The sequence below is a fragment of the Pan paniscus genome, chromosome 19 (genome assembly GCF_029289425.2).
Source record: "Pan paniscus chromosome 19, NHGRI_mPanPan1-v2.0_pri, whole genome shotgun sequence".
NCBI classification, from domain to species: Eukaryota; Metazoa; Chordata; class Mammalia; order Primates; family Hominidae; genus Pan; species Pan paniscus.
The window spans coordinates 98676182-98703925 of NC_073268.2; the positions used below are offsets into that span (position 1 = coordinate 98676182).

Sequence of the window (27744 nt, forward strand, 5' to 3'; positions counted from 1 at the left end):
AGGCTGGTCTCAAACTCCTGACCTCAGGTGATCCATCGGCCTCAGCCTCCCAAAGTGCCGGGATTACAGGTGTGAGCCACCGTGCCCGGCCAGTGATATCTTACTCTCCCGGCCTGAGTCCTCCAGAATTCAGAAACTTGTTGAGTACTCTTACTTTCAAAGTAATATAGTTATTTGCATAGTTTCAATGAGAATCTTTGTTTTTTACCAGGACTGGAATTGGAAATACTTCTTGTGTAACCAAGGCCCTGCATGGAAGGCCAAATCTGAGAAGACGCCCATTTAGTCAGTCACCACCAGCCACTTGTAAGGAACCACAGTGATGTTACAGAGCTCACATCCACGAAGCCCTCCAAGGAGAACCCGGCACAGCGCCTGGCTTGTAGGATGGCAGGTGCATCTGGAGGGCATTGCCTGGCAGGCCCAGGAACCTGGGCTAGTTTGGAAACCTTAAGAAAGGAATTTGCTCAAATTTATAGGGCAGGTGAAATCTGGCGGGTTCTTGGTTTGATTTTCTAGCCTCAGGACAGCAAGCAAGAGGCTTTTATTTATTTTATTTTTAATTATTTATTATTATTTATTTATTTATTTATTTTTTGAGATGGAGTCTTGATCTGTCACCCAGGCTGGAGTGCAGTCGTGTGATCTCCACTCACTGCAACCTCCGCCTCCCAGGTTCAAGCTATTCTCCTGCCTCAGCCTCTTGAGTAGCTGGGATGACAGGCACATGCCACCACGCCCGGCTAATTTTTTTTTTCTTTGTGAGACAGAGTCTTGCTCTTGTTGCCAGGCTGGAGTGCAATGGCATGATCTCGGCTCACTGCAACCTCTGCCGCCCTGGTTCAAGCGATTCTTCTGCCTCAGCCTCCTGAGTAGCTGGGACTACAGGCACCTGCCACCATGGCTAGCTAATTTTTGTATTTTTAGTAGAGACAGGGTTTTGCCATGTTGGCAAGAGATGGACCTCGTGGTCCACCCGCCTAGGCCTCCCAAAGTGTTGGGATTACAGGTGTGAGCCACCGCGCCTGCCCTAAAATTATTTTTTAAAGAGGCTTTTAAAAGTCAATCTGAAATTCTTTATGGAAACTTCTAAGAAAGCAAACTTAAGAATGCAGAGATGGTGAATTGGCACTCTCGCTGCACCTATGGAAATAACCAAGCCATCTACAAACCAGCTCCATTTTGTGAGATCAGGAACAACCTTTCTGATCCTTTTGTGGTTCCTCTGCCTGATGATTGGGTTTTCATGCAGACGTGTGAGCTGTGCCTCCCTCAAGCCTTGTTACGACATCCGACATCCGCACATTACCTGTCTGATGCCCGGGGAAAAAACACCTTTCTTTGAGATTACTTTCCATCAAAAGCAGAGAAACTGTAGGGAAAAAAAATGAGCTTCCGTAGAAACTGCTTTGTCTACTGCACTTCCGCTGGGTTATCTGCGTCCAGCCCCTCATTGTCTTTGCGATTTGAGCTGCTTTGCGATTTTACCACTGATAGGCATGCGGATTCTGCCCTGCCCGCCTCTCCCCTCTACCAGAACCAGTTCTGCCTCCATCTGAAACTCGATTCTTTTACTCCATGCAGATTTGTGCTTTTTTGACCTTTCCTTGGAACTGGTTACAGCATCTGTCCAGTTTCCTCATTGTTTAATGAACAGAATACAATCCTAAACAAATGCTCATTTTTCATATTTGGGAGCCACATTTTACTTCTTTCTGAAAATTATCTTTTAATGCATAGTTAAATAAGTATTGCTGGACACAGTTAAACCTCAGTAAAGACACTGCATTATGAACTGGGATGAGCTATAGCTGTCCTGAACATTTCTGCTCAGAAAGGACACTGCATTATGAACCAGGATGAGCTATAGCTGTCCTGAACATTTCTGCTCTAAGTAACACAGCACTGAAGTTGTGTTTTTTTTTTTTTTTTTTTTTTCTTGAGACGGAGTCTTGCTTTGTCGCCCAGGCTGGAGTGCAGTGGCATGATCTCAGCTCACTGCAACCTCTGCCTCCCAGGATCAAGCGATTCTTCTGCCTCAGCCTCCTGAGTAGCTGGGACTACAGGCGTGCAACACCATGCTCGGCTAATTTTTGTATTTTTAGTAGAGATGGGGGTTTCACTGTGTTGGCCAGGTTGGTCTTGAACTCCTGACCTCGTGATCTGCCTGCCTCAGCCTCCCAAAGTGCTGGGATTATAGGCATGAGCCACCATGCCCGGCCTAGCACTGAACTTTATAAAACATGATGGTGAGAAGGAGAAATGGACAAAATCACAGGAACAATGGAGGATTTTAACACTTTGTGACTTTTGGCAGTTCAAATTGAGGAGCATAAATAAATTTATAAAGAATATCAATACGTATATTTAATATGGTTGTTAAATAGAATAAAATAAAAAGTAGTATTCTGCACATTTGGTTTAATAAATAACCAAAGGAATTCTGAAATTCCCCCTTAACAAGTAGCTGGTGAAATAGAAAAACAGCCCACACTGGCTGGGTACATGGCTCACGCCTGTAATCCCAGCACTTCGGGAGGCCGAGGTGGGCGGATCACCTGAGGTCAGGAGTTCGAGATCAACCTGACCAACATGGAGAAACCCCGTCTCTACTAAAAATACAAAACTAGCCGGGCGTGGTGGCACATGCCTGTAGTCTCAGCTACTCAAGGCTGAGGCAGGAGAATTGCTTGACCCCATGAGGCGGAGGTTGTAGATCGCGCCACTGCACTCTACAATGGCAACAAGAGTGAAATTCCGTCAAAAAAAAAAAAAAAGCCCACAATGGCAGGCTATAGAGACAATAATTACACTGATAGTACTATCCCTCAAAACCCCTGGGGCTTGGCCAAAGTGATACTCATGAAAACTCTCACCTTAAGAAATGCAATTACTAAGCAAGAAAGAATAAAAATAAATGTGAAACATTCAATCTAAGAAATCAGGAAAAGAACAATAAAATAAACACAAGAACAAAAAGAGAAAAGATGGAATGGGAATTACTTCTGGTCAAGATACTGAAACCATCCAGTGGTTCCAGACAGTGACCTTTGAGGAAACCCCTGGAAAGGGGGAGGGGTGCTCTTACACACACACGCACATGCACACACACCCCACACGTGCACACACCCCCCCCCCCACACACACATGTCAGGGAGCACATCTGACATGCCCCGTAAGATCTCCAGAAGAGATTAGACAGAAATGGAAGAAAGCAGTGTTTGAAAAACAATGGCTGAGAATTTTAAAGAATAGAAAAACAACCAGCCAACCAACCTAAAATTTGGTCCTAAAATTTAAAAAACATACTAATTCCTGAGCAGGATTCAGGGAAACAAATCCACACTTAGACACAACAATGGTAAAACAGGAGCACCTAACAGATTGGGAGAAAAGTCTAAAAACAGCTTCCCCAGGCCGGGCGCAGTGGCCCACGCCTGTAATCCCAGAACTTCGGGAGGCCAAGGCGGGTGGATTGCTTGAGCTCAGGAGTTTGAGACCAGCCTGGCCAACATGGTGAAACCTGTCTCTACTAAAAATACAAAAAAAAAAAAAAAAAAAAAAATTAGCTAGGCTGAACCCGGGAGGTGGAGTTTGCACTGGGCCATGATCATGTCACTGCACTCCAGCCTGGGCAACAGACAGCAAGATTCCATCTCAAAAACAAAACAAAACAAAAACAAAAACAGCTTCCCCAAAGGCACTGAGATCAGACTGATGGCTGACCTTTCTGAAGACATAAGAATATTATCTTGAAAAGAAGTTGAGCCGGGCATGATGGCATGCATCTGTAGTCCCAGCTACTTGGGAGGCTAAGGCAGGAAGATTGCTTCAGCCCAAGAAATAGAGACTATAGTGAGCTACGATGGCACCACCATGCCAGCCTGGGTGTCAGAGCGAGACCCCATCTCTTTTAAAAAAAAAAGTAGTAGAAAAATGTCAACATACAGAAAATTCTATTTCCAGCTAAACCATCATTCTAGAAAGTCATCTACAGATACATAGCGTGTACTCCCCACAGACTCTTGCTGAAGGAACTGACAAAGCAAAGGGCAGAGATCCCTGAATAAAAGTCCATTTCCCTTTTCTCTTTCCTAGAAAAGATGGGGCTGCCTTGTACCTGAGTCTGAGTATAAAGCCTTGTGTCCGATCAACTGCTCTCCAGGCTCCTGGAAGACCCCACTGTGGTAACAGGGAACCGAGGTCAAGGAGCAGGCCTGGGAAGAGCTTCAATCAACTGTTTCACAAAATGTGAGCAAAAGTTATTACTTCCAACTCAATATATTGTTATAAGATTTTAAATACGTACGTGTCATTTAACTAATAAATTAAATGTAAATAGATACTTTACTATTTACGCACATATGCCTAATAAAGAGTATTGAGTCAGCTGCCAACTATTGGGAAACAACAAAACGAGATCCCTAATTTGTTCTTTTTCACTAGATCATTTCCCGATGCATTAAAGACTCAGCAGGAAAATGACATAACGATAAAATACAAGTGGCCCCACAGTAAGCCCCCTACATACACACAAAATTAAAGAAGCACAAATTTAAAACAGGAAATCCTTTTACCTATTTAGATTGGCCCTCCAAATCAATTTTATTTCTTTTCTTTTTTTCTTTTGAGACAGAGTCTCGCTCCGTCGCCCAGGCTGGAGTGCAGTGGCTTGATCTTGGCTCACAGCAAACTCCACCTCTCGGGTTCGAGATTCTCCTGCCTTAGCCGCCCGAGTAGCTGGGATTACAGGCACGTGCCCCAACACTTGGCTAATTTTTTTTTTTTTGTATTTTTAGTAGAGACGGGGTTTCATCATGTTGGCCAGCCTGGTCTCAAACTCTTGACCTCAGGTGATCAGGCGGTGGCTCACACCTGTAATCCCAGCACTTTGGGAGGCTGAGGTGGGCAGATCACTTGAGGTCATGAGTATGAGACCAGCCTGGCCAACATGGTGAAACCCCGTTTCTACTAAAAATACAAAAATTAGCTGGGCATGGTGGCGGGCACCTGTAATACCAGTTACTTGGGAGGCTGAGGCAACAGAATCGCTGGAACCCGGGAGGCGGAGGCTGCAGTGAGCCGAGATCGCACCACTGCACTCCAGCCTTGGCAACAGAGATTCTGTCTCAAAAAAAAAAAGTTAGCTATCATAAAGAAGTTTACTAGAAACAACATTTTAAGGAATCCCAGCTTTCTACAGGATCAAGGAAATGCCATGTGCAGCTGATTTCTGGAAGGCGCAGAGGGAGGGTGAGCTCCAGGCACTGCCCACTCTGTGGGCAGAGGGGCCTGCAGGCAGGGTCCCACAGCACCTGCCTCCTGCTTCCCCCTGCAGGCCCCTGAGTGGGGCTGTTCTCACTCCCCGTCCTGGTCTCGGCCTGAACCCTGTAGCAGGCAGGTGAAGCTCCTTATCTCAGAAGGGGCCCACCATGTCACCTGCTGGAGTTGGCTCCACAGTCTAAATGGGGTGTTGGCAGGAACCAGTGTCACCAGAGCACAGGGGACGCCCCGGCACCTCCCCCCACAGCCATCTGGGTGGGCCAGGTGCACACCCAGAACCTGACCCGCACCCAGAACCAGGCACACACCCAGAACCTGGCGCACACCTAGAACCAGGCCACACCCAGAACCTGACCCATACCCAGAACCAGGTGCACACCCAGAACCAGGTGCACACCTAGAACCTGGCGCACACCCAGAACCAGGCGCACACCCAGAATCTGACCTGCACCCAGAACCAGGTGCACACCCAGAACCTGACCAGCACCCAGAACCAGGTGCACACCCAGAACCTGGCACACACCCAGAACCTAACCCGCACCCAGAACCAGGCGCACACCCAGAACCTGACCCGCACCCAGAACCAGGCGCACACTCAGAACCAGGCACACACCCAGAATCTGACCCGCAGCCAGAACCAGGCACGCACCCAGAACCTGGTGCACACCCAGAACCTGACTCGCACCCAGAACCTGGTGCACACCTAGAACCTGGTGCACACCCAGAACCTGACCCGCACCCAGAACCAGGTGCACACCCAGAACCTGGCCCGCACCCAGAACCTGACCCGCACCCAGAACCTGACCCGCACCCAGAATCTGACCTGCACCCAGAATCTGGCACACACCCAGAACCTGACCCGCATCCAGAACCAGGCACACACCCAGAACCAGGTGCACACCTAGAACCTGGCGCACACCCAGAACCAGGCGCACACTCAGAATCTGACCTGCACCCAGAACCAGGTGCACACCCAGAACCTGGCGCACACCCAGAACCAGGCGCATACCCAGAACCTGACCTGCACCCAGAACCAGGTGCACACACAGAACCAGGTGCACACCCAAAACCTGGTGCACACACAGAACCTGACCCACACCCAGAACCAGGCGCACACCCAGAACCTGGCACACACCCAGAACCTGACCCGCATCCATAACCAGGCACACACCCAGAACCAGGTACACACCTAGAACCTGGTGCACATCCACAACCAGGCGCACACCCAGAATCTGACCTGCACCCAGAACCAGGTGCACACCCAGAACCTGACCCGCACCTAGAACCAGGCGCACACCCAGAACCTGGCACACACCCAGAACCTAACCCACACCCAGAACCAGGCGCACACCCTGAACCCGGTGCATACCCAGAACCAGGCACACACCCAGAACCAGGCGCACACCCAGAACCTGGTGCACACCCAGAACCTGACCCGCACCTAGAAGCAGGCGCACACCCAGAACCAGGCGCACACCCAGAATCTGACCCGCACCCAGAACCAGGTGCACACCCAGAACCTGACCCGCACCTAGAACCAGGCGCACACCCAGAACCAGGTGCACACCCAGAACCTAACTCGCACCCAGAACCAGGCACACACCCTGAACCTGGTGCATACCCAGAACCAGGTGCACACCCAGAACCTGACGCACACCCAGAACAAGGCCCGTACCCGGAACCTGGGGCACACCCAGAACCTGACCCGCATCCAGAACCAGGCGCACACCCAGAACCAGGCGCACACCCAGAACCTGACCCGCATCCAGAACCAGGCGCACACCCAGAACCAGGTGCACACCCATAACCTGACCCGCACCCAGAACCAGGTGCACACCCAGAACCAGGTGCACACCTAGAACCTGGCGCACACCCAGAACCAGGCACACACCCAGAATCTGACCCGCACCCAGAACCAGGCACGCACCCAGAACCTGGTGCACGCCCAGAACCTGACCCGCACCCAGAACCTGGTGCACACCTAGAACCTGGTGCACACCCAGAACCTGACCCACACCCAGAACCAGGCAAACACCCAGAACCAGGTGCACACCCATAACCTGACCCGCACCCAGAACCAGGTGCACACCCAGAACCAGGTGCACACCTAGAACCTGGCGCACACCCAGAATCAGGCACACACCCAGAATCTGACCCACACCCAGAACCTGGTGCACGCCCAGAACCTGACCCGCACCCAGAACCAGGCACGCACTCAGAACCTGGTGCACGCCCAGAACCTGACCCGCACCCAGAACCTGGTGCACACCCAGAACCTGACCCGGACCCAGAACCAGGCGCACACCGAGAACCTGGCCTGCACCCAGAACCTGACCCGCACCAAGAATCTGACCCGCACCCAGAACCAGGCGCACACCCAGAACCTGACCTGCACCCAGAACCAGGCGCACACCCAGAACCTGGCACACACCTAGAACCAGGCCACACCCAGAACCTGACCCATACCCAGAACCAGGTGCACACCCAGAACCAGGTGCACACCCAGAACCTGACCCGCACCCAGAACCAGGTGCACACCCAGAACCTGACCCGCACCCAGAACCAGGCGCACACCTAGAACCAGGCCACACCCAGAACCTGACCCATACCTAAAACCAGGTGCACACCCAGAACCAGGTGCACACCTAGAACCTGGCGCACACCCAGAACCAGGCGCACACCCAGAATCTGACCTGCACCCAGAACCAGGTGCACACCCAGAACCTGACCCGCACCCAGAACCAGGTGCACACCCAGAACCTGACCCGCACCCAGAACCAGGCGCACACTCAGAACCAGGCACACACCCAGAATCTGACCCGCACCCAGAACCAGGCGCACACCCAGAACCTGACTCGCACCCAGAACCTGGTGCACACCTAGAACCTGGTGCACACCCAGAACCTGACCCACACCCAGAACCAGGTGCACACCCAGAACCTGGCCCGCACCCAGAACCTGACCCACACCCAGAATCTGACCCGCATCCAGAATCTGACCCGCACCCAGAATCTGGCACACACCCAGAACCTGACCCGCATCCAGAACCAGGCGCACACTCAGAACCTGACCCACACCCAGAACCTGGCACACACCCAGAACCAGGCGCACACCCAGAACCAGACGCACACCCATAACCAGACGCACACCCAGAACCAGGCGCACACCCAGAACCAGGCACACACCCAGAACTAGGTGCACACCTAGAACCTGGCGCACACCCAGAACCAGGCGCACACTCAGAATCTGACCTGCACCCAGAACCAGGTGCACACCCAGAACCTGGCGCACACCCAGAACCAGGCGCATACCCAGAACCTGACCTGCACCCAGAACCAGGTGCACACCCAGAACCAGGTGCACACCCAGAACCTGGTGCACACACACAACCTGACCCACACCCAGAACCAGGCGCACACCCAGAAGCTGGCACACACGCAGAACCTGACCCGCATCCATAACCAGGCACACACCCAGAACCAGGTACACACCTACAACCTGGCGCACACCCACAACCAGGCGCACACCCAGAATCTGACCTGCACCCAGAACCAGGTGCACACCCAGAACCTGACCCGCACCTAGAATAAGGCGCACACCCAGAACCAGGCGCACACCCAGAATCTCACCTGCACCCAGAACCAGGTGCACACCCAGAACCTGACCCGCACCTAGAACCAGGCGCACACCCAGAACCAGGCGCACACCCAGAATCTGACCTGCACCCAGAACCAGGCGCACACCCAGAATCTGACCTGCACCCAGAACCAGGCGCACACCCAGAACCAGGCGAACACCCAGAACCAGACACGCACCCAGAACCTGGCGCACATCCAGAACCAGGTGCACACCCAGAACCTGACCCGCATCCAGAACCAGGCACACACCCAGAACCAGGTGCACACCTAGAACCTGGCACACACCCAGAACCTGGCGCACACCCACAATCTGACCTGCACCCAGAACCAGGTGCACACCCAGAACCTGGTGCACACCCAGAACCAGGCGCATACCCAGAACCTGACCTGCACCCAGAACCAGGTGCACACCCAGAACGAGGTGCACACCCAGAACCTGGTGCACACACAGAACCTGACCCACACCCAGAACCAGGCGCATACCCAGAACCTGGCACACACCCAGAACCTGACCCGCATCCATAACCAGGCACACACCCAGAACCAGGTACACACCTAGAATGTGGCACACACCCAGAACCAGGCGCACACCCAGAATCTGACCTGCACCCAGAACCAGGCGCACACCCAGAACCTGACCCGCACCTAGAACCAGGCGCACACCCAGAACCTGGCACACACCCAGAACCTAACCCGCACCCAGAACCAGGCGCACACCCTGAACCTGGTGCATACCCAGAACCAGGCGCACACCCAGAACCAGGCGCACACCCAGAATCTGACCTGCACCCAGAACCAGGTGCACACCCAGAACCTGACCCGCACCCAGAACCAGGCGCACACCCAGAATCTGGCACACACCCAGAACCTAACCCACACCCAGAACCAGGCGCACACCCAGAACCTGACCCGCACCTAGAACCAGGCGCACACCCAGAACCAGGCGCACACCCAGAACCTGACCCGCACCTAGAACCAGGCGCACACCCAGAATCTGGCACACACCCAGAACCTAACCCACACCCAGAACCAGGCACACACCCAGAACCTGACCCGCACCTAGAACCAGGCGCACACCCAGAACCAGGCGCACACCCAGAACCTGACCCGCACCTAGAACCAGGCGCATACCCAGAACCTGACCAGCACCTAGAACCAGGCGCACACCCAGAACCAGGCGCACACCCAGAATCTGACCTGCACCCAGAACCAGGTGCACACCCAGAACCTGACCCGCACCTAGAACCAGGCGCACACCCAGAACCTGGTGCACACCCCGAACCTGGCACACACCCAGAACCTGACCCGCACCCAGAACCAGGCTCACACTCAGAACCTGACCTGCACCCAGAACCAGGCACACACCCAGAACCTGGCACACCCCCGGAATCTCACCCACATCCAGAACCTGGTGCACACCCAGAACCAGGAGCACACCCAGAACCTGGTGAACACCCAGAACCAGGCCTGCACCCAGAACCCGGCGCACATCGAGAACCAGGCGCACACTCAGAACCAGGCCTGCACCCAGAACCTGACCCACATCCAGAACCTGGCGCACACCCAGAACCAGGCGCACACCCAGAACCTGACCCGCACTCAGAATCTGACCCGCACCCAGAACCAGGCGCACACCCAGAACCTGACCCGCACCCAGAATCTGACCCGCACCCAGAATCTGACCCGCACCCAGAACCAGGCACACAACCAGAACCTGACCCGCACCCAGAACCAGGCGCACACCTAGAACCTGGCGCACACCCAGAACCAGGCGCACACCCAGAACCAGGCGCACACCCACAACCTGACCCGCACCCAGAACCAGGTGCACACCCAGAACCAGGTGCACACCTAGAACCTGGCGCACACCCAGAATCTGACCTGCACCCAGAACCAGGCACACACCCAGAACCAGGTGCACACCCAGAACCTGACCCGCACCCAGAACCAGGCGCACACCCAGAACCTGACCCGCACCCAGAACCAGGCACACACCCAGAACCTGACCCGCACCCAGAACCTGGCGCACACCCAGAACCTGACCTGCACCCAGAACCAGGTGCACACTCAGAACCAGGTGCACACCTAGAACCTGGCGCACACCCAGAACCTGGCGCACACCCAGAATCTGACCTGCACCCAGAACCAGGTGCACACCCAGAACCTGACCCGCACCCAGAACCAGGTGCACACCCAGAACCTGACCCGCACCCAGAACCAGGTGCACACCCAGAACCAGGCGCACCCCCAGAACCAGGCGCACACCTAGAACCTGGCGCACACCCAGAACCAGGTGCACACCCAGAACCTGGCACACACCCAGAACCTGACCCGCACCCAGAACCAGGCGCACACTCAGAACCTGACCCACACCCAGAACCAGGCGCACACCCAGAACCTGGCGCACACCCAGAACCAGGTGCACACCCAGAACCACGCGAACACCCAGAATCAGGCCCGCACCCAGAACCTGGTGCACACCCAGAACCAGACGCACACCCAGAACCTGACCCGCACCCAGAACCAGGCGCATACCCAGAACCTGACCCGCATCCAGAACCAGGCGCACATGCAGAACCAGGTGCACACCCAGAACCTGACCCGCACCCAGAACCTGGTGCACACCCAGAACCAGACGCACCCCCAGAACCAGGCACACCCCCAGAACCTGACCCACATCCAGAACCAGGCGCACACGCAGAACCAGGTGCACACCCAGAACCTGACCTGCACCCAAAACCTGGTGCACACCCAGAACCTGACCTGCACCCAGAACCAGGTGCACACCCAGAACCAGGTGCACACCCAGAACCAGGCGCACACCCAGAATCTGACCTGCACCCAGAACCTGGTGCACACCCAGAACCTGACCTGCACCCAGAACCAGGTGCACACCCAGAACCAGGTGCACACCTAGAACCTGGCGCACACCCAGAACCAGGCGCACACCCAGAACCAGGTGCACACCCAGAACCTGACCCGCACCTAGAACCAGGTGCACACCCAGAACCTGGCGCACACCCAGAACCTGACCCATACCCAGAACCAGGCGCACACCCAGAATCTGATCCACACCCAGAACCTGACCCGCACCCAGAACCAGGCGCACACCCAGAACCTGGCACACACCCAGAACCAGGCACACACCCAGAACCTGACCCACACCCATAACCTGGCACACACCCAGAACCTGGCGCACCCCCGGAATCTGACCCACATCCAGAACCAGGCGCACACACAGAACCAGGTGCACAGCCAGAACCTGACCTGCACCCAGAACCTGGTGCACACCCAGAACCTGACCTGCACCCAGAACCAGGTGCACACCCAGAACCAGGTGCACACCCAGAACCAGGCACACACCCAGAACCAGGCGCACACCCAGAATCTGACCTGCACCCAGAACCTGGTGCACACCCAGAACCTGACCTGCACCCAGAACCAGGTGCACACCCAGAACCAGGTGCACACCTAGAACCTGGTGCACACCCAGAACCAGGCGCACACCCAGAACCAGGCGCACACCCAGAACCTGACCCGCACCTAGAACCAGGTGCACACCCAGAACCTGGCGCACACCCAGAACCTGACCCATACCCAGAACCAGGCGCACACCCAGAATCTGATCCACACCCAGAACCTGACCCGCACCCAGAACCAGGCACACACCCAGAACCTGGTGCACACCCAGAACCAGGCACACACCCAGAACCAGGCACACACCCAGAACCTGGTGCACACCCAGAACCAGGCACACACCCAGAACCAGGCACACACCCAGAACCTGACCCGCACCCATAACCTGGCACACACCCAGAACCTGGCGCACCCCCGGAATCTGACCCACATCCAGAACCTGATCCGCACCCAGAACCAGGCGCATACCCAGAACCTGACCCGCACCCAGAACCAGATGCACACCCAGAACCTGGCACACACCCAGAACCTGACCCACACCCATAACCTGGCACACACCCAGAACCTGGCGCACCCCCGGAATCTGACCCACATCCAGAACCTGGCGCACACCCAGAACCAGGCGCACACCCAGAACCTGACCCACACTCAGGCCATGGCCTCCACTTCCCGGACTCACTTTCGGGTCGGCCCAGCTCTGCACGGAGCCTGTTCCCCATCTCGATGAGCTGCTCTTTCTCCAGGCGGAGGCTGATGATTTTTCTGGCTGCCTCCTTCAGCTTTCTCTGGAGTTGGTGCATAGATAAGGTCTGGGGGGCACGTGCCACTGACCGGAGGTGCAGGAAAAGCTCCCCCTTGTCCTCGGCCTCCATAGGCCCTCTCTTGGCGAGGCCCTGTAACAAAACTCACAGGCAGACACCCCTGTGAGGCTGCCCTCATGGGAGGACGCCAGGGGTGCCCGCCCAAGGAGCCTCTTCACCTGCTCTTCCAGGGTGGGCACTGCTGGCCGCCACTGGGTGACGTCCTTCCAAAAGAAAGACAAAAAGAGTCGCTGCTCCCAGTGCTTCAGTGGGTTCCTTCTCTTCCACAAATAGAATAAAGGCCCACAGATCTCCCAGGCCAGGGTGGCCCCCAGATCTCCCAGGCCCTCACAGCCCTCCGCCTCCTCCCCGCCATCCCTGCCTTCTGGTCATCCATGCCTTTGTGTCTTTCAAGTGAACACAATGAGAATCTGAGGACACCCAACCAGCACAGCAGCTCCCCAGGGAGAGCAGAGAGAAGGCTGTGGCCTCCAGCAGTGCCCAGGACCCAGGAGGGCGGCCCAGGGAGAGCAGAGAGAAGGCTGTGGCCTCTAGCAGTGCCCAGGACCCAGGAGGACAGCTCCCGCCAGCGTGGCTTGGCCCTCCTCCACTCCTTGGGGTCCCTCCTTTCTCTACCTGCCGGCTGGACACCCCACAACCACCCTGCAGGCCGGCTGTGTCTTCCCTCCTGAAGCAGGCGCAGGGGGAGCACAAAGGCAGTGGAGAGGGAGGAGGCCGACACAGGGGCAGGAGCTGGCTGGGCTCCCCCTTAGCACCCCAAGCCTGGGTCAACCCTAGATCTGAGCCCCTGGGAAGCACTGTGTTGTCCTCATTCAGCCCAACCTGGACTTGCAGCCCACATCATTCCAGTGCTACAGAGTGCAATCCCAACACAAAGGGATGCCTGGACCAAAAATGGGGGCACAGGAAAAACCAGTAGTGTCCAGGCCCTGGCAAGACGGGAGCCGACGACCTACTTCTCCCATGCCACTCCTGGCCCCTGTAAGGAGCCAGGCTGCACCTGGCCCTGGCCACATGAGCTCCGAGTCCCTGGAACAGGCCAGCACACCCTGTCCCCGCCAGCTTCCTGGTGTGCCTTTCCAGGGCTGGCAGGTGCTGCTGCCTTCCAGGTGCTGCTGTTCTTTGGATGGCCTGGGGTGCCGCCACTGTATGCAGTGCCTCCGGGCATGTGCCGCAGGTTCATGTGGGACGCTCAGGGGCCGCGGGGGATGACACATCGAAGGGGAGAGATGTCTGCTTTCCTCTTGGACAGAGAAAGTTCTATGGTGCCGCTGGCCCCAGCTGAGGACAGGTGCAGGGCAGCCCCCATGAAGGCCACAGGCCTGAGCCCGAGTCCAGACTCACTTCCTCCAGTAAGCGGGCCTGGTGCCTGCTCTGTGAGCACCCTTGGCAAGTGTGGTGCAGAGGCTCACTCACCACCCTGGAAGAATAGACAGGAATGAGCTCTTGGGTGTGGGAGAGGCCAAGGCAGAGGGAGAGGAAGGGAGGCCTGTGCTGGTAAAACAGATTGCAGATGGCCTGGGGCTGGGGGAGAGGGGCCAGGCAGGTGAGACTCGCAAGTCCGGTTCTAAAACCCTGGGTCCGCTACAGGAACACACTGGGTGATTTTGTTATTTTAACTGAGGAAAGAACAATCCTGAAAACAGATTTTGCAAACCTCAAAACACTTAGAGATTTAAGAGAAAATTCCGTCTTCAAAAGCAGTCCCCTCTCCTCGCAAAGTTACACCGGGCCCTGCAGCTGGTGCCAGGCTTGAGGGGCACTGAGGGGCCTTCTTGCTGTTGACCCCACAGGCAAAGGAAGGAGGGCACGGATCACAGGGCCCATGTCCTAGTCACGTGATTCTGCACACAGTGACCTGGGGGGCAGGGAGTGAACGATTCTACTTCTCTTGGATTCAGTTTCTGGTAAAATGTTATTTGGTAAATGTTTATTTTGATGATTCTCTAAAATCTTTCCACAAAATAAGATTTCTACAGCCTGAGACATATTCAGGAATGTCTTCACCACTGTGTGCTCCAAGGGCTGCCCACCCCCAGCAGGGCAGCAGCAGCTGTCCACCCATCTGCCCCCATGCCTGGGACTGCCCCAGCACCCCCCAGGTGAGGAGGAGATGTCTCCAAGTATCTGGACGATTCGAAGGAAATTCGAAGGAAACTTTGGTCTGCTGAAATGTCTTCACGTCCTGAGGACATGTGTGAGTGAGTGACACAGGGAAGTCCTTCTCAGAGGCTGAGGCCTGGGCCTGGTACAGTGGGTTCCATCAGGCTGGGCCGGTGCTCACCACCCCACACAGCCACTCCAACACCTCTCGGCAGAGCCAGCACCAACGCCATGGCCAACACTGCCCCCCAGTGGACCCAGGGACGTAACACATCCCCCAACTCAGCCCTGGTGGCCAGTGACTGGGGGAAGTTTTGTGTTTTAAGGACTAGAGGCAGCTGATGTGGGTGGTGCAGTCAGGGAAGCCCAAAGCCAGGCTGTGCGGCTCAGCCCAGTGGGACCTGCCTGGGAGCAGAGTGCCCCACTGTCGTCCACAGGCTCTCCCTCTGCCATGGGAGAAGTGGGAACACGTGCCTCCACACACACCTGGTCCCAGCTTTGCAGACCTGGCTCCTTGGCTAGGGCTGTGGAAGGGGACCAGCTTTCGTCAGGAGTGCTGTGGGACAGTCCCTGGACCCCTGTGCACTTCCTTACCCACCCTGCACTGGCTTCCTGCACTACAGGAGGTAGGCTGGAGACGCAGTGCCGTGTCACACCTCAGTACTTGGGTGGGTGTACACAATACGTAACCTGGTCCGTGGCCCGTGTGCAAATGTCACCAACCGTCCAGATAACGCCCTGACACCGTCTCTCCTGTGCAGGGTCCAGGGTCCCACGTGGCGTTTCTACACTGTCTCTCCTGTGCAGGGTCCAGGGTCCCAACTGGCGTTTCTACACTGTCTCTCCTGTGCAGAGCCCAGGGTCCCATGTGGCATTTCTACACTGTCTCTCCTGTGCAGGGTCCACGGTCCCACATGGTGTTTCTACGGATGATGCCCTGACGCTGTCTCTCCTGTGCAGGGTCCAGGGTCCTACGTGGCGTTTCTACGGATGATGACCTGATGCCCGTCTCTCCTGTGCAGGGTCCAGGGTCCCACGTTGCATTTCTACACTGTCTCTCCTGTGCAGGGTCCAGGGTCCTACGTGGCGTTTCTATGGATGATGACCTGATGCCCGTCTCTCCTGTGCAGGGTCCAGGGTCCCACGTGGCATTTCTACACTGTGTCTCCTGTGCAGGGTCCATGGTCCCACATGGTGTTTCTACGGATGATGCCCTGACGCTGTCTCTCCTGTGCAGGGTCCAGGGTCCCACGTGGTGTTTCTACACTGTCTCTCCTGTGCAGGGTCCATGGTCCCACGTGGCGTTTCTACGGATGATGACCTGATGCCCGTCTCTCCTGTGCAGGGTCCACGGTCCCACGTGGCGTTTCTACGGATGATGACCTGATGCCCGTCTCTCCTGTGCAGGGTCCAGGGTCCCACCTGGCATTTCTACATGGGGTCTCCCAGGTCTCCTAACTGGAGTGGCTCCCCAGCTTCCATGTTTGGGCACTCGCCGAGCATCTAGACCCGCTCATCTGCAGATGTCCCTCTGTTTGGGCTTGCCTGAGGTCTCCTCATGCATAAGCTCAGGTTCTGCATTTTTGGCAGGGACCCCGAGCGCGAGTCTGTGCCGTCTCAGTGCGACCCGCCCAGAGGCACGTGACACGGGCGCATCCCAGCACTGGCGATGGGAGCTCTGATCACTCGGGTCAGCTGGGGTCCAACAGGCTGCTCCACTGGAAAGCCAGCATTTCCCTTGGAAATAAGAAGTCACGTGTGAGGAGATGCTGCTTCGCATCTGTCTGATGGGAATCCCTCTGGTTCAGCACCCATCCGTGGTCGCCCGGCGCGCCGTTCCTGTCGCGTTCCTTGGCTGGCACTCTCGCGTGGAAGAGTGCCCCGTTCCCCTGACCGATCTGTCCATTGCTATCAGCCTGGACCCATGATTTCCTGGTTGAGTCAATGGATTGTGGTCTTCAACGTCACTGCCTATTGGCCTAGTTCTGGTCCGTGGGGACCCCTTTCAGCTGCTTCCTGTGCCTTCCGAACCTGCCTCCATGTTAGAGCCCCGGCTCCTGTGAGCAGAGCAGGAACCATGGAACCAGCGCCTGGAACTGTGGAACTGGCATCTGCTGTGGCTGAGTCCGGGCTGTGGGCCCTCTCAGGACAGAGCTGGGATCAGATGCACACGCAGCTCTACCCACTTCTCTCTATACCCAACATAATGGACACAGTGATCCTCTACCTGAGGGTCCAGCCCCAACATGGCCCCTTCTCCGTCTGGGCTCCTTTCCCAGCAGCAAGCAGCAAGGACCTGGGCCCGCCCTCATCTCCAGGAGCTCAGCCATGCTGCTTGGCAGAGGACAGAGCCCAGGTGGGCCTCGCCTGGGTGGAGAGCCCGGCCACAGGATGCTCAGACCCAGGAGGAGCCTGGAGCCCGACTGTCGCCTCCATGCATGTAGACACAGAGCCTGGAGTGTCTGCCCCGCCTGTGCCTTAGCTCTGATAACTGGGATTGGGCTGCAGGTGGCTTCATCTCTCAATTTAAAATTCTGCTTATTTGGGCCAGGCACAGTGGCCCACGCCTGTAATCCCACCACTTTGGGGGGCTGAGGCAGGCAGATCACTTGAAACCAGGAGTTTGAGACCAGCCTGGCCAACATGGTGAAACCCTGTCTCTACTGAAAACACAAAAATTGGCCGGGCGTGGTGCACCTGTAATCCCAGCTACTCGGGGGGCTGAGGTGGGAGAATTGCTTGAACCCGGGAGGAGGAGGTTGCAGTGAGCCAAGATAGTGCCAGTGCACTCCAGATTGGGCGACAATGTGAGACTCTGTCTCAAAAAAAAAAAAGAAAGAAAAAATTCTGCTTATTTGTATAAATTCTTGCTCCTTCATTCTAAACAAGTGGGAAGACAGTGAACTACGCAAGGGCCAACAGTGAGAGCTCCTGGGGCCCCTTGCTGCCCAAGGAGGCGCCCGCCCGTGTCCGGGAACACATGGCGCTCAGGTGGGTGGGAGACGTGTGGGGGTACAGACATGCTTATCCCTGGCTGTGCTGCCAGCTGGCCCAAGGGCCACAGCCCCCACCGGGCAGGAGCCACCCTGGAGTGGCTGGACTGGGAGCCCAGGAGGGCTAGGGTGCTGGGGACCCCTGAGGACACCACCTCCTTACCAACAGGTACAGGGGCAGGTGCAGCTCAATATCTTACCGACCAGCTCAGCCCTTCCTGTGCGCACTGGCTGAGCACCTGCTGGGGCCTCAGGCTCCCTCGGCCTTCCCATACCTGCCCTGTTGTACCCCTGAGGCATCCTTATGGTCTTGCCCATCCCATGCCAAGGCAGCTCTGGCCTGCTCCTCACTGTCCTGGAGCCTGAGACAACCACGGCCGCATCTTCCTCAGTCCACTCTATTCCAGCCCGAGTCCCTGGGGATCTGCTCCCCAAGCACGGTGCCCTGGGGATCCACGCTGTCTTCCACTTTGTGCCTTCCAGACATCATCTACTGTCCCCAAAACCTTCTGTGGATTCATAGGTCACTATTGGTAACTATAGGTTACCACAGGTCATAGGTCACTACAGTTATCCCAGTTACCAACAGTCTAGGGTACGAAGTCAGGGAGGCCGGGCAGCCTGTCCTTCACAGCCTTTCCCTCTGGCCTTAGGTAGGAAGAAGGGGGCCCTACTGGTCGGCTCTGCCAAGCTGCAGAATCAGGACCTGGGGTCGTCTACACAGCTCAGAGCTGTGGCTCAAACCCAGCCATGGAGTTGGGGGTCACTCCCTCGGGGCCAAGGGCCTGACCAAAACCAGGATAGGAGTGCCGTGGCCTGGAGCAGCTGTGTGGCTCTGAACGCAGCAGGGAGGGCCCAACGCTAGGCATGGGGCAGGCAGGGCTGTGCACGTAGACGCCCCCTCAGCAGGCCGTCAAGGCCCTGCATTAAGGCAAACATGAGCCACCTTCAGTGTGTGCGTTTCCAACACGAGATGCTGTTAGCTGAAGGGAGGACTGGGATGGGCCCGTCCCGCCCCCCACCAACAGGGCGTCAAGGTGAAGGACCAGGAGAAGAGGAGGCGTGTGGAGGAAGAAGGCGGAGGAATGGGGAGAGGGCGTGGAGCAGGGCCCACTTCCAGGCACGGCCTTCACTGCAGCCCGCGTCCTACCTGAGCTCCCAGGGCATACAGACAGCAACGCTGGCAGAGCACAGGCAAGGACGGTTTCTGTGGCAGGAACCTCGGCGGGTGGCAGGAGGAGCTAGCGGGCACCCACCTCTCTCCCAAGGGCCACGGCGTCCGAGGCTGGGGGCTGCTTCCTGCCTGAAGGCTCCGCTCCCCCGTGCTGGGCTATCCTGAGATGCTTCCCCAGCTCAGCCACCTGCTTCCGCAGCTCCAAAACCTCCAGGTGTACCTGGTCCACCTCACGGGGAAGCTCACGCTGGAGAGCGGCCGGCTCCAGGGGTTCCCGCAGCACCTAGGGGCCATTTCAAAGGCAGTGTGAGGAATGAGGCAGTGGCTGGGCTGGAGCAGGCCCCTGGGCACTGACAGGAAGCACTGTGAGTGCTGGGAAAGAATGGGGAGCCCGGGGTCAGGGCCTCCTCCCCAGCTGGACGCAACTGCCCTCCGCCCTCTGCCCCCAACCACGGCCACTGCTCCTCCTGCCCCACCCAGCTGGCCCTGGCAGCTCCCCTGTGCCCTGCTCTGGACTCCTAGGCTGGTGGGGAGAATCCGTGCATGGACTGAGGCAGAGAGCCTCGAAACCCCTTCCTGAGCCTCCTCCCAGGGAGAAACAAAGGCCTCCAGAATTGCAAGTAACCGGTAGGAGGTGTTGATTTTTCTCTTCTGCTAATCAAAGGGGGCAGAAATGGGGAGGCCAGAGGTAAACAGGCCAGGAAGTTGGAGGGCTGAGGCTATTGAAAGGCAGGTGGATCGGCTGGGTGCGGTGGCTCACGCCTGTAATCCCAGCACCTTGGGAGGCTGAGGCGGGTGGATCACGAGGTCAGGAGATCGAGACCATCCTGGCCAACATGGTGAAACCCCATCTCTACTAAAAAATAAAAAAAATTAGCCGGGCATGGTGGTGGGCACCTGTAGTCCCAGCTACTTGGGAGGCTGAGGCAGGAGAATGGCATGAACCCGGGAGGTGGAGCTTGCAGTGAGCCGAGATTGCGCCAGTGCACTCCAGCCTGGGCGACAGAGCGAGACTCCATCTCAAAAAAAAAAAAAAAAAGCTTGTATTAATTTTTATTTATTTACTTATTTTATTCAGACGGCATCTTAGTTTGTTGCCTAGGCTGGTCTCAAACTCCTGGGCTCAAGCGATCCTTCTGCCTCAGCCTCCCAAAGTGTTGGGATTACGCGTGTGAGCCACCACATCCAGCCTATTTCTATTTTTAGAGACAGGGTCTTGCTCTGTCGCCCAAGCTGGGGCAGAGTGGCGCGATCGTGGCTCACCGCAGCCTCAACCATCTGGGCTCAAGCAACCCTCCCACTGGGCTCAAGTAATCCTCAGCCTCCTGAGTAGCTGGGACTACAGACGCACCACCATGCTTGGCTAATTATTTCAGTTTTTATTACAGATGGGGTCTTGCTATGTTGCCCAGGCTGGTTTCAAACTGCTGAGCTCAAATAATCCTCCCACCTCACCATTCCAAAGTGTGGGGATTACAGGCATGCGCCACCGTGCCCAGCCTTGTTTAGTTTTTGTAGGGACAAGGTCTCCCTATGTTGCCCAGGCTGGTCTCAAACTCCTGGGCTCAAGTGATCTTCCTGCCTCAGACTCCCAAAGTGTTGAGATTACAGGTGTGTACCACTGTGCCCAGCCTAAAAGCTGTATTTAAATGTTTATTTCTTGTCTGTAGCATTTGTGTGGGAAATGGGGGAAACAGCAACTGCAAAGCATCGGGGATCTGGAGCCACTTCACGGGCACATGGATCTTCAACCCCCTCGACTGGAGCCCCTCACATGTACATGGATCTTCAACCGCCTCGACAGAAATGGAAAAGTGGCCAAGTTCCTCTCCATTGCAACAACAAGGACACACTTCCAATCAAGGCGAGGCATTAGGCATCAGCAGAAAATGAGAGGTATGAGGGTAATCCACATGTTAATTAGCCTCATTTAGCCATTCCAGTGTGGACATGTTTCAAAACATCATGTCGCTGGGAGACTTTTCATTTTGTTCTGTACTAAGAAAAATTCTTCTGCCTTGGGATCCTGTTGATCTGTGACCTTACCCCCAACCCTGTGCTCTCTGAAACATGTGCTGTATCCACTCAGGGTTGAATGGATTAAGGGCGGTACAAGATGTGCTTTGTTAAACAGATGCTTGAAGGCAGCATGTTCGTTAAGAGTCATCACCACTCCCTAATCTCAAGTACCCAGGGACACAAACACTGCGGAAGGCCGCAGGGTCCTCTGCCTAGGAAAACCAGAGAACTTTGTTCACTTGTTTATCTGCTGACCTTCCCTCCACTATTGTCCTGTGACCCTGCCAAATCCCCCTCTGCGAGAAACACCCAAGAATGATCAATAAAAAAGAAAAAAAAAAAAAAAAAAGAAAACAAAAAACAAAAAACATCATGTCGCATACTATAGAGATATACAATTTATATTTGTCATTTTCTTTTTTTTTTTTTGAGACGGAGTCTTGCTCTGTCGCCCAGGCTGGAGTGCAGTGGCGTGATCTCAGCTCACTGCAACCTCCGCCTCCCGGGTTCAAGCAATTGCCTTGCCTCAGCCTCCTGAGTAGCTGGGATTACAGGCATGCACCACCACACCCGGCTCATTTTTCGTATTTTAGTAGACACAGAGTTCACCATGTTGGCCAAGATGGTCTCAATCTCCTGACCTGGTGATCTGCCCATCTCGGACTCCCAAGGTGCTGGGATTACAGGCGTGAGCCACCTCGCCTGGCCATATTTGCCATTTTCAATCAATCCATCAAACATCTTAGGAAGATTAAAAAAAAAAAGCATCCAATTTCTGGAGCACTGTGCACTCCCTGGGCAGATGGGAAATCTGGAATACTTTGTTTCTAGAGAGATGTTCTGTGTTAGAGAAGAAGCAGAGGCTGCAGGGAAGGTGTGGTTTATGTATTTACAATGCGAGACGACATGTGGAAGTTCCCTTGTTATGTCGCCTCACAAGGAATAAAAGCAACAGGATGAGGACAGCATGACTCAGAAGCACAAGCAACAGGAGACATGATCAACGGGACTGGATCAAAACTGGAAACATTCGGTGTCCTTCAAAGGACACCATCAGGAAAGTGAAAAGACAGGCCAGGTGCAGTGGCTCATACCTGTAATGCCAGCACTTTGGGAGGCAGACAGGCCAGGTGCAGTGGCTCATACCTGTAATCCCAGCACTTTGGGAGGCACACAGGCCAGGTGCAGTGGCTCATACCTGTAATGCCAGCACTTTGGGAGGCAGACAGGCCAGGTGCAGTGGCTCATACCTGTAATCCCAGCACTTTGGGAGGCACACAGGCCAGGTGCAGTGGCTCATACCTGTAATGCCAGCACTTTGGGAGGCAGACAGGCCAGGTGCAGTGGCTCATACCTGTAATCCCAGCACTTTGGGAGGCACACAGGCCACGTGCAGTGGCTCATACCTGTAATCCCAGCACTTTGGGAGGCACACAGGCCAGGTGCAGTGGCTCATACCTGTAATGCCAGCACTTTGGGAGGCAGACAGGCCAGGTGCAGTGGCTCATACCTGTAATCCCAGCACTTTGGGAGGCACACAGGCCAGGTGCAGTGGCTCATACCTGTAATCCTAGCACTTTGGGAGGCAGAGGTGGGAAGATCACCTGAGGTGAGGAGTTCAAGACCAGCCTGGCCAACATGGTAAAACCCCATCTCTACCAAAAATACAAAAATTAGCAGGCGTGGTGGCTTATGCCTGTAATCCCAGCTACTTGGGAGGCTGAGGCAGGAGAATTGCTTGAACCCGGGAGGTGGAGGTTGCAGTCAGCCGAGATCACGCCATTGCACTCCAGCCTGGGCAACACAGCAAGACAATGTCTCAAAAAAAAAAAAAAAAAAAAAAAGAGAAAGTGAAAAGACAAACCACAGAATGGGAGAAAAATGTAGCAAATCATGTATCTAATAAGGGACTTGTATCTGGAATATAAAAAGAATTCTTACAACTCAAATAAAAAGACAACCTAATTAAAACTGGGCAAGGGATCCACACGGACGTTTCCCAAAGAAGACAAATGGCTCAAATGGCTGACCAAGACGCACATGAGACGATGCTCGACACCAGGAGTCATCAGGAAAATGCAAATCAAAACCACAGTGAGGCCCCACTTTACTCCCACCAGGATGACTAGCATCACAGCCAGAAAACAGCTAGTGTTGGTGGGGATGGGGGAATCGGAACCCTCACACGGTGCTGGTGGAGGTAAAATCGTGTGGCTGCTGGAGAAAACAGTGCGGTGGCTCCTCAGAGGGTTAAACACAGAGTTAATGTCTGGGGAAAACAGCGCGGTGGCTCCTCAAGGGTTCAACACAGGGTGACCGTCTGACAGAGCAATTCCACTCCCAGGTGTACATCCAGGAGAACTGAACTCTGCAAAAGTCCACACAGGAACGTGCACAGGAACGTTCACAGCAGCATTATGCACAATCCACACAGCGGAAACAACCCAAATGTTGAGTGCATGAACGATAAACAAAATGTGATTCCTCCATACAATGGAATATCTCAGCCATGGGAAGGAATGATGTTCTGACATATGCAGAGCTGAACCCTGAAAACATTCTACTCAATGAAAGAAGCCGGGCACAAAAGGACAACTACCGTAGGATTGTGTTAATATGAGGTCCCTACAGTAGACAAATTGATTGTGACGGGGGTGGAATAGTTACTAGAAGCTGGGAAGCAGGGAAGGGGTGATACTGCTGTGTGGTTATTGTACCGAGCTTCTATCTGGGGTGGGGAGAAAAGCTCTGGTAATAGTGAGAATGTTTATACAACATTGTGAATGTACTTAATGCCACTGAAAGGTACACTTTAAAATGGCCAAAATGGTAAACTTTGTTATATATTAATGAATTTTACCACAATTAAAAAAAATTTTTTTTTGAGATGGAGTTTCGCTCCTGTTGCCCAAGCTAGAGTACAATGGCACAATCTCGGCTCACTGCAACCTCCGCCTCCTGGGTTCAAGCGATTCTCCCACCTCAGCCTCCCAAGTAGCTGGGACTACGGGTACCTGCCACCACTCCCGGCTAATTTTTTGTATTTTATAGAGACGGGGTTTCACCATGTTGGCCAGGCTAGTCTCGAACTCCTGACCTCAGGAGTGGGGTGATCCGCCCACCTCGGCCTCCCAAAGTGCTGGGATTACAGGTGTGAGCCCCCATGCCTGGCCACACAATTTTTTAAAGTAAAAGCCAAAACGATGTTAGGAATATGTAGCAGTCAAACTGAGGTAGTGACCCCAGCCCCATGGGAAACAGGGTGGGCTCGCTGCTGGATGCAGATACTGGTCCCAGCAGGAGTAGGACCCGACCCCCAAAAGGCAAGGGCCCAGGAGGTTGAAAAGAACAGCGCTTGCCAGGGCCCTAGTGTCTCAGATGAAGTGTGGCTCAACACTGACATGGAGCACACACGCCCCACTGACCAGGACCCCTCTGAGTGGGCAGGTGGCATCGGGCAGCCCACACACACGCCCCACTGACCAGGACCCCTCTGAGCGGGCAGGTGGCATCAGGCAGCCCGCACACACGCCCCACTGACCAGGACCCCTCTGAGCGGGCAGGTGGCATCAGGCAGCCCGCACACACGCCCCACTGACCAGGACCCCTCTGAGCGGGCACAGCCAGGGCCTGGTGTTCTGGCCGCCAGTGCTGCCTCCACTGCCTAGACCATGCTTCCCAGGTTCTCATGGCACGCCTTCCACGAGCACACCTGAGATGAACCGGTTCCTAGGACCTCCCCACAGCCCCTTCCTCAGAAAAAAACAGGCAGAGAGAGGTCAGTGGATGCCCGAGGTCACCTGGGGTCACACCGGGCAGCCGCTCAGAGCCCACGCGCTCTCCCCCAGCAGCGGCTCTCTAGGAGGATGACCCCACAAACTTGACTGCCTCACCTTCTGTCTGAGTCGTGTCACCAGCAGGTTTAGGAGCTGCACTCTGTCCCCGAGCTTCCTGAGTGCCAGTCCAGAGGATACTGGGCCAGCTTGGACAGATCCTCCTGCTTGACCAGCTTGGACAGACCCTCCTGCAGAGAAGAGTGGCTTCTGTCAGCTCATACCTGAGAACGAAGGAAGACCTTTCTGGGGAGACACACATCTCTATCAGCTCTCCCTTTCCCGTGAGGCCATGGCACCAGCGGCTGACCCCAATGCGAAGCTGTTCTTCATTGGAGTCAGCAGATCTGGTCCACGTGAAGATTAGAGATGCTGTACAGAAAGCATAATCCTCATGTAAAGAAAGCAAGAATCCTTGTAGGAAAAAGTCTGACCTTACCACGTAATGTCTGATAGAGACCAATTGCTCCAGTCTGTCCAAGTAAACAGCCACTTGCTTGGAAATTAAGAAAAAAGATGCCACATAACACAGGGTCAAAGAAAAAAATCACAATGGACATTAACTATTTTGAATGGAAAGATAACAACAATACTACCTTAGAAACTTCAGGAATGAATCTAAAGCTGTCCTTCCAAGAATAATTACAGCTTTAGATAAATATTTTAGAAAAGAAGAAAGGCCAAAAACCAATGAGCTAAACATTCATCTCAAGAAATTAGAGGGCCAGGCGCAGTGGCCCATGCCTGTCATCTCATCACGTTGGGAGGCTGAGGCAGGAGGATCCCTCAATCCCAGGAATTCAAGGTTACAGTGAGCTATGATTGAGCCACTGCACTCCAGCCTGGACAACAGAGCGAGACCCTGTCACACACACACACAGAAAAATAAATTTAAAAAGAATGACCAAATTAAAGCCAAATAGGGCCAGGCGCGGTGGCTCACGCCTGTAATCTCAGCACTTTGGGAGGCTGAGGCGGGCAGATCGCCTGAGGTCAGGAGTGGGAGACCAACCTGGCCAATGTGGCAAAACCCTGTCTCTGCTAAAAAAAAAAATACAAAAATTAGCCAGGCGAGGTGGTGCGCCCCTGTGGTCCCAACTACTCGGGAGGCTGAGGCACGAGAATCAATTGAACTCGGGAGGCGGAGGTGGCAGTGAGCCAAGATTGTGCCACTGCACTCCAGCCTGGGTGACAGAGTGAGACTCTGTCTCAAAACAAACAAACAAACAAAAAAAAACGCCAAATAAAGTAGGAGGAAGAAAAGATAATATTAGTATTAGATATTGAGGAAACAGAAAATAAATGTATAATAGAGAATCAACAAAATCAACAGTTGATTCTTTGAGAAGGCTAAAATAAACACCCAATAATACTAAGCAAGGAAAAAATAGAAGCCAATGACCAATATAATTAATGGCAAAAAGGAGTCATCACTTCAGATCCCACAGACATTTAAAAACTCATAGGATACTATAAGCAACTTTATGTCAAAAATTTGAAAATTTAGATGAAATGGACAATTTCTTAGTAAAATATAACATCAAAAATGTACAAAAAAGAAAATCCAAATGTCCTACAACTATGAAAAAAACTGAATTCACAATTTTAAACCTTCCCACAAGGAAAACTCCAGGCCCAGCTGGTTTCAAAGTTGAATTCTACCAATTATTTAAGAAAAATTAATATAAGTCTGATACAAACTTTTTTAGAAAACGGAAAAATAGAGAATACTTTCCAACATATTTATGAGGCCAGCGTAACTCTGATTCCAAAACCTCCCATGAACATTATGAGAATTGAAAATTATGGGCCAGTCTTACTCATGAACATAAATGTGATAATTCTCAATAAAACACTGGCAAACCAAGCTGGGCGTGGTGGCTCACACCTGTAATCCCAGCTACACAGGAGGCCAAGGCAAGAAGATGGCTTGAGCCCAAGAGTTCAAGAATAGCCTGGTCAAAGAGCGAGACTGTGTCTCATTTAAACAAAAAACAAAAGAAATATCAGCAAACCAAATCTGTCAAATTATAAAAAGAAGAATTTATCACTACATGTTGAATTCATCCTAGAACTGCAAGGGTGGTTTAACCTGATGGAGCCCCTACAGTCTACCCGCATTTTGCCCGCTAATCTCAGCTAAAGGCCCAGCCAGAACACAAAAAGCCCCACTAGGGGAAAATTCTGAACAGTGAGAAACGAAGGCTGAGTGTCTAAGGGCCTCGGATCCCAGGGGTGGCTGGCAGGGAGTCCCTCGTCTCCTTCCTGCACACACTGGCCTGGTGCTAGGCAGCCACAACCCAGAGCTCAGACCAAAAAAAAAAAGGCCAAAGAGAAGCTGCTCCTGGGACCAACGGAGCAAGAAGACGGGGACGTGCAGGTGGAGCCCTTGGGACCACACCTGCCCTCCTGCCAGCCCACTGTCCTGCAGCCTGCTGTGGACAAAGGCCAGCTCGGCTTCTG

General features: G+C 54.4%; 1 protein-coding gene and 1 pseudogene across 7 annotated transcripts in view; one reads left to right on the top strand and one right to left on the bottom strand.

Moving 5' to 3' along the window:
• The window catches only part of CCDC57 (coiled-coil domain containing 57), a 114134-nt gene that overhangs the window by 38302 nt on the left and 48088 nt on the right, over window positions 1-27744 (bottom strand). For 6 of the 7 annotated variants that reach the window (XR_010110741.1, XM_063599504.1, XM_063599506.1 and 3 more), the window contains exons 14-16: window positions 25342-25472; window positions 19512-19712; window positions 13018-13231 (exon numbers count right to left, since the gene is read on the bottom strand). Coding sequence is in view for 5 of the 7 variants with exons in the window: in XM_063599504.1 (XP_063455574.1) it covers window positions 13018-13231; window positions 19512-19712; window positions 25342-25472 (546 nt within the window). In the remaining 2 variants the exon portion in view is untranslated. Of the gene's footprint in view, window positions 1-13017; window positions 13232-19405; window positions 19713-25341; window positions 25473-27744 lie in introns of those variants that run through there. The other variant, XR_010110742.1, reaches the window with a different exon arrangement.
• Window positions 1209-1319, top strand: LOC112437678 (small nucleolar RNA U13; annotated as a pseudogene).